The 7,474-nt window shown below is 42.4% G+C and overlaps 1 protein-coding gene and 2 non-coding genes across 3 annotated transcripts in view; 2 read left to right on the top strand and 1 right to left on the bottom strand.

Moving 5' to 3' along the window:
- Positions 1 to 1,604: 1,604 nt before the first annotated feature.
- arrdc1b (arrestin domain containing 1b) overlaps positions 1,605 to 7,474 on the bottom strand; it is a 37,164-nt gene continuing 31,294 nt past the window's right edge. Inside the window, exons 6-8 of the mRNA XM_047570104.1 lie at positions 7,191 to 7,367; positions 4,686 to 5,148; positions 1,605 to 4,278 (exon numbers count right to left, since the gene is read on the bottom strand). Of these exons, the coding sequence (XP_047426060.1) occupies positions 4,214 to 4,278; positions 4,686 to 5,148; positions 7,191 to 7,367 (705 nt within the window). The 3' untranslated portion in view covers positions 1,605 to 4,213. The remainder of the gene's footprint in view (positions 4,279 to 4,685; positions 5,149 to 7,190; positions 7,368 to 7,474) is intronic.
- On the top strand, positions 5,683 to 5,764 carry trnas-uga. The gene has a single exon. It is a non-coding gene; the product is annotated as a tRNA-Ser (tRNA).
- trnag-ucc lies at positions 6,040 to 6,111 on the top strand. Its single transcript has one exon. It is a non-coding gene; the product is annotated as a tRNA-Gly (tRNA).

Raw genomic sequence — 7,474 nt, 5'->3', positions numbered from 1 at the left:
ACTCGTCGACTGTTTACGGAAAGCGTTGGGTCACGTGAGTGACGGAGGTTGCCGAGTGCATTGGCATGACTTCTTACATGAACATCCAGCTGAGTCAGCTGAGAAACTGGCATCTGTTCTTGTCCTGAGGCTGATTATTTAGGCAACATATCGGGCGCTAGAATGCGGATAGTGGCAGTGCTAAAGAGTTCAAATTGCCACAGATGAAGATGAGCCATTTTGGCATATGTGCTGTGTTGTCGGTAATACCCCCCTTTGTATTTCCCCGCGTTTGAAAAGGGGTTGTAGGACTTGCAGAACCCCTCTGTACGGTGTTTCATTGTTGTTACCGATAAGGCCAAACAGTTCTGTCATCAGCGAACAATGGAGCTGGCCCGCTTAGCACCACAAGTTTATGACAGAGTGACCCCTCCCTCCATTCAGACTAGATAATTTGGGACAGTTCGAATACTGAACCATATATTACTGACCTTAAGGCATCCACCTAACCCAGGGGTGCAGATTCCGGGGGGAACAGGGGGAAAACATGAATTTGTGAAAATTCCCCCCCAATAAGACAACTGTCTTTTGTTGATGCTAGTTTTACTCTGTATTGTTCCCAAAATGTGGTGATTTCCTCAAACGTGTTGGTGAGTGAGGTAAATAATGTATCACAGAGAAACAGGCATATCTCTGCCATCATGCAAATATAACATGTCACAGTGTCAGTCAAAGAAAGAGCTCTTTGTCCACACATTTAATGAAAGCAGTGATCGGTGTAAGTCTTACATTGGATCTGGACCCCTGACCTAGCTGATGTGCAGCACATTTAAAGATCAAACCCCACAAGCATGCTGGACCATGTATAGCTACTCCTGCAGGTTGGGTGCTGTAGGTGGTGCACCCCTGAAACAGTTTCAGTCAACAGTGTTGAAGAAGTCCTTTAGAGCTGAGGTGATGACTTGATCTGGTGAAGATCTGCTTTGGAACTGGTTTGACCATCCTCACCCTGGTAGGTGGGAATTACTTTAGCATGAGAGAGACGTGGTCCGAGAGGCAGAAGAGGGTTTGGGTGGTGGCCTTGTATGCTAATTTTTTGGTTTGTGTACACCATGTCCAGTGTGTTGTTTCTCTGGTTGCAAAGTCCCCAGCCACAATAAAAAATAAATAAAAATTAAAAAAATCCCATGGGGTGGGCAGTCTGTCGTTCACTGGTGGTGATGCTAAGTTCATGCAGTTTAGCCTCAGTGCTCGGGGGGATGAACACAGCAACAATCACAAATGTGGTATATTCCCTAGGGAAAGGGAACTCCAGCAGCGAACACTGTACTGAGACATGACACCATGTACTATTATATTACTACTGGTACTATACTATTGATTAAAGCCTGCACATTATTTTACAGGCCTACTTATTTCATGTTTATATAGAAGTTAGTGGTGTGCTTTAGCACTGCTGTATATCATTCTGCTTCATCTTCTTTTTTCTTTATTGCTATTTCTTTATTGATTTTGTAAGCAGCAGCTTTTAGAAGAATTGGGAACTTATTTCACAGGGATTTCTGAAGCAGCAGATCAATCACTCTAAATAGCTCATGTTTTGAAGAAAAAGGAGAAAACAAACATTTATAACATCATATAATTTTATTGTTATACTGTACAGTAGACTGTTGATTCTTTGCTGTAAGTTGAAATATTACATGTACTGGATGAGGTGCTACTATTAGTATATGCATACTGCACCTGTAAACAGTTTACAAGTAGAAAAATACAAAACCAGACACCACTCATCAATTATGTGATGGGGAACGAATGAAATAAAAACAGAACAAGTGGGGCTTCATAAAGCTATAGTACCTTTTGGTGAAGAAGAATTCAACACAAGGAGGACTGATAAAGGCAGCATGAAATGACTTCAGGGAGCTGCTGCTGCTGCAGCTTTCTTGAAGATAATAGGAATTGCACATACTTTCTAAAACAAGAATAAAATAGAAAAAAAAAACTAACAGAAAAAAAAAAAAGTTTGACATATCTAAGGTCCAGTTCTCACTGTTTTTAAAAGCTACATCTGTGTACATCAAGTGCACTTTGCAGTCTGGAGGAGCACTTCCTGAAGTCCTCCCAGAGAAGAAGCAAGTCTGTCACTGGCTCATCTTAGTAGTGGCAGGAATCCAGATAAGGCATGCATTCACAACAATGTGGAACCGCAACACTGTTGTCTGACAGTTAACCAGTCTGCCGGTGGACAGCTCACAATAGAAAATCGATTATTGTTTCCTTTTAAATTTTTGTCAATTTGAAATGGACTTTGATTTGGCGCATGTAGGGAAATAAGACAAACCCATGAATAGAGACACAAATGCTTAACAAAGTAGTTGTGCTTAAGATTTTCAGTGGCCTTAGTTTCCCACAGAAAAGAGACAATGAATATGAACTGATGCTTTTTTCTCAACACAGCAGACTTGATGCGATTGGAATCATTAATAGCATATAAAACAAGGATAGTATCTGTCCTCACTAGATGAAAAAATATGACAAACGTTTGCAAAGTAAGATGGAAATAACTGAATTGTATTACTTAATTGTGTTCCACTGTTATGTTTACTGTTACATGAGATTAAAAAAAATGCAACAGTACATAGTGGTATGTGCAAAACAAAAAAAGTCGATAACCAGGTTTCTTCATGAATTACTGCAACCGAAATTTACTACAAGCTAAAATCATATCGTGATACTGATCATCCAGTCATTGTGCACTGGCAATGACAGAAAAACATCATGAAAGTTGTCTCACACAGACAACTTAACACACATATTAAGTCGGGAATTGTTTTGAAATTGAGACTTTGGGTGGACTTTTTCTAGTCTAAATAAGCTACATTTTACACGCACACACAGACACAGTCAGTCATACACAAACACGCAGACACATACACACATTCAGTAGATTTGCACACTCAGAAACCCATGCGCTCATATTGTCAAAAAGTGCTGTGTTGTGCACATGTACGTATACTACCATCTGCACTGACCGAAATGGGATTCTCACCTCACTAAGGTAACACTACAAGAACGTTAAGGCCGCAGAGAGGACAAAAGCAATCACATCCAGACCGAGACTTTTGAAAAGAAGATGCAGATCGCTCGCATCGTCTATTATAACAACACGTATCTCAAACCTCAGTGAGTCCCTTCTGCTCAAAGGAATGCCGCAAGAACATAAGAACCACAAAAGCAGAATCTAGTTTCAAGACCAAGCCGAGATAAAGCTTGTACCAGTATTGACCACAAGAGGGCAGAGGAAGCGTGTCAATCCTGTAGTCTTCATATCCAGCTGCAGGGGGGGAAAAATCAGCTCATCTGCAGATAGACTGTCCTCTGAATACAAAAGTGGTGTCAGCCAAAAACCTCAGTCATACGAGCAAGCAACACAAATATTCTCAAACAGTAATCTATTTTTAACAGTCAATGTAGCAACTGGTTGACTCATGCCAATAAAACTAAGAAATAAAAAAAACTGTTGTTTTAATTCTGACTGCATTCGTAGGTATTTTAGTGGTGATGCAACTGAGAGGTTTTCCCTTAAATCCTTTTTCTCTTTATAGCTCATATACAATCACAGTAGCGTCCTGCAGGCAGAGCTTTTACCCGGTTTTACAAATAAACCAGCAGCTGGACGTTTCCCTCTTGACATCCAGCATAGAGACGGCTCTGCCGGGCTGATAAGGAAGAAAGCTGTGACACAGAGAGACAGCAGTGGATCACACTAACAAGCACATATTCTGAACAATATACAGAGAAAAAAGGCCAGGCTGAAAGGTATTTTCAAGCCAAAATTACCTTCAAGGCATCACAGATGCAACAAGTCATTTAAAATAAAATAAAAACTGATTTTACCCTACTCCAAGAATCACAGATGTCCAATCATTGAATATTCTAAATGCAGTATGACGATCCAAAATATTTCTTAGGCACAGTGATGTTCACCCGTTCTGTCTGACATTATCTGGCACGACATGAGGTGGATTTACTGTTCTTTCTTATAGTCATTATAAGATACAATCCCCCCCCCCTTTTTTTCTTTTTTACTCAGAGTACAAAGACATAATCTTTGGGCCATTTGAAGGGTGGAATTATAGCCCCTCCTCTTTGACCCAGCATGTGTCCATTCAGATGTGCTGACAGGCAGACAGGTGTGGGTGGGCGTGGCCACAATGCTTCACCACCTCCGTCTCTATTGTCTACTGTTGAAACTGGAGCTGGCGCTGCTGCAGCTTTCCTCATAAGTGGGCGGGGGCTCTGTAACACAGAAAAAGCAATACGCATGATTACAGAGAGCTGCAGTCTGTGAGGGTTAAAATTTAGAGTATAAATTCATACATATTAATGAGCCAATGGAATCATTTTGAAAATTAAATTACCGACGTACAACTTGATGGTTTAGTAGAAGCAGTTGCAGCGTCAGGTCATCAATCACTAGCTTTTATTTGAAATCTAACAACGGGCCAAGACAGCATTCAAGACTGTTCACCATACCCAGTTGTTTAAAGCATTACAAAGCATAACATAATAGTACCCTAAGACTCTAAGACTAATGGAAATACTGGGTTAGCCATGACATCCAACTGATGTTGTCTATGTCCATGCATATGTCTGTGTACGTGTTTGTTGGACAGTCAGTGTGTGAGGTGTTTTGGAGGACTAACCGTGAGGGTAGTCGCAACTGCTGTACTCTGGAGGGAGAATGAGAGAACAGGACGTGGGAATTGGATTCACGTTTCCCTCTGTGAAGAAAGGTATGGTGGCTCCTGTGGAGACACAGAACAACGGAGCGGACGCGTCGGCTCGTCTGTGGCCAGGGGGGAGCGCTGCACCCGGCGCATGGCTGAAGGCGCTGGGGGACATGGTGACTGGTTGACATGAGGGATCTTGCTGAGAGTGACTTTTGGTGGGAATCTCCTCGCTGGCGATGCCGCCTGCACACAGCACGTCCTCAAGGTCCTCCTCCACCGGGGGGGCGCTAGGTGTGACCCCCGCTGCACTGGCTGCCATGGTCATGGCACCGTGGTCTGGACTGGAGGGCAGGAGCCTCGATGGAGACAAGTTCACAGCAATGTTGCCGATGTATATGGGCAGAGTGACAACTGCCTCGGGAGACTTTAGTGACACCTGTAACACAAACAGACACAATTCATAACGTGTGCATAGGCCCTAAACCGCAGTATAGATCAGTCTCATTTCATTTACTTTGATTCTCATATTAGTTGAAACCACAAGTGGCCTGGTTGTGAGCCAAGGTTCCTTTCTTTGAAACACCCTTCAGCAGAGAACCGATTGGCTTTTACAGAGAATTTCAATTTCAATCCAACAATGGGCAGGTTTAATTTTGGACCGTTGTCAAGGCATTCATGGGATGGCCTTTATTAATAGTGTTATTTGTTTCATTAGCTGCTGAATGAGTAAGCAAGCACTACTAATACCCGAGGAGGTTGTTACTCTTTGCTTGAAACACTGTTTGGTTAATCTAATCTCTGATCCTAGAGACACTCACGACGCTGCACAAATAACTTTCGAACACTTTGTTTTAATTTTTGCACTGCAAAGCCCTGCATGAGGAAAATATCTACAATTAGAAAAGAATACAATTACTGCCTTGCAGTTGATGATGTCAGTGTTCAATGTTTATCAGGATGCATTTAATATGTTGTTGTGGCCGAGTGGTTAAGGCGATGGACTTGAAATCCATTGGGGTGTCCCCGCGTAGGTTCAAATCCTGCCAACAACGAAGCTTTAAGAGCTTTTCTTGCAATTTCCTACAGACTATAAAGGTCTTTTCAGGACAACGGTGTACACTTTGGCTTGACAGACTGGTGAAAGAAGCCATGACTAGACAGAGGGGACCGTTTGAGACACAATGCAGTTTTAAGATGGCTCCTCAGATAGGTGAAAACACATTCACACATCAGCCCCGGTGAAACTAACCACTCAAGAGATCGTCGAAGGTTAACAACCCAGTTGCTGGAAGGTTGCTGATGTCCTGCAGCCACTGCACAAGATAAGGCGATGGTGGTATAGTGGTGAGCATAGCTGCCTTCCAAGCAGTTGACCCGGGTTCGATTCCTGGCCATCGCATTAGGTTTACTTTCTGTTATATCTGAGAATGGTTTCTCAGTTGTTTATGATAACATACATCAATTACTTTAAAACCATTAACTAAATAACACTGACAATCTAATGTTCTGCTGGCAAACTTTTGGAACTGGCATTCATGTGGATGTTACTTTGACATGTACCACTCACTCAGTCATCCCCAAAAGGATGCAGCCTGACAAAGACACACACACAAATGGTTTAGGTTTAGGAACAACTCAAAAAATCATGGAAAACACCACAAGGTGTTGACCTGGCCTCCAGATTCACTAGATCTCAGACTGATGATGTGAGATGATCCACAGAGGAACCTTCTCTCAGCCCATAGGGACCTCACTAACACCATTCAGTTTCCAGACACCACAGGACACCTTCAGAAGGCCCATGTCCATCATCTGATGAGTCACAACAGTGAGATCTATAAAATATTAGGGGGCTGTCATAATGTTCAGTGTATCTTTCCCTTACAAACAGAGCACAAAACCACTGAAGGATTTTCAGAGTCAACTGCATCTATGTTCACCACTTTACTACCTTTGCCAGTGAAAGGTTAAATCCACAAATTATGAAAGATTGACGCGAGCAAGCAGTATTAAAAACTCAACCTTTATCCATTAGAAAAATGTCAATGCCATTATGGAGTTTAATTTACAGCGTTTGTTCCTCTTTCTCCAACTTGAGTTGCATTTAGAACAGAGGAGAAAAATACCAGTTGTCTGCAGCAGATGGAGCTGGTTTCAATGACTTCTCTTAAAAATCCTATAATCACTTCATTCTTGTGGCCAAGCAAAAGTTGATGAGATTCCCTCAAGCGTTCCAGAGATATTGTGTTCATAAGAATGGGACAGACATAGAGCATGTCTGTAATGCCTCTGCCCAAAGCTGCTGCCAATGTGGAGGCATAAAAATGTAAGTAGGAAGTTACTACTACTAATAGGGTTTGAATTATAGGCTTTTATAGGCTCCATTACTAAAATATACACCAAAAGCTAGAGCTTCCACTATTACATACAGTCTGCAGTAGAGACCGACAAAGCTGTCATAATGACACACACACTGACCTGAATGAAATACTCGATGTCTATGAGGCTGCATCCATCCAAGGCTGACTGAGGAAGAGGAGGGACGATGATCTGCTCCCTCCACTCTGCATGTTTTCCTGCCTTCACTCCAGCTCCCTCCACCTCTGCGATGGTCCGTAGGTCAAACACAGGCCGCTTGGTCTTATAGGTCACTTTCTGGTGTGACGAGCACGCACAGACATAAAAAGAAGAGACAGCAACTTCAGACCACATCACACAACTCTAATATGAATCGACTTCAGCGACCCCCGAGGGGAAATTGT

This window comes from Mugil cephalus, chromosome 19 (genome assembly GCF_022458985.1).
Source record: "Mugil cephalus isolate CIBA_MC_2020 chromosome 19, CIBA_Mcephalus_1.1, whole genome shotgun sequence".
NCBI lineage: Eukaryota > Metazoa > Chordata > Actinopteri > Mugiliformes > Mugilidae > Mugil > Mugil cephalus.
Note: the sequence above shows the minus strand (reverse complement) of the source record. Positions and strands in the feature narration are given on the sequence as shown.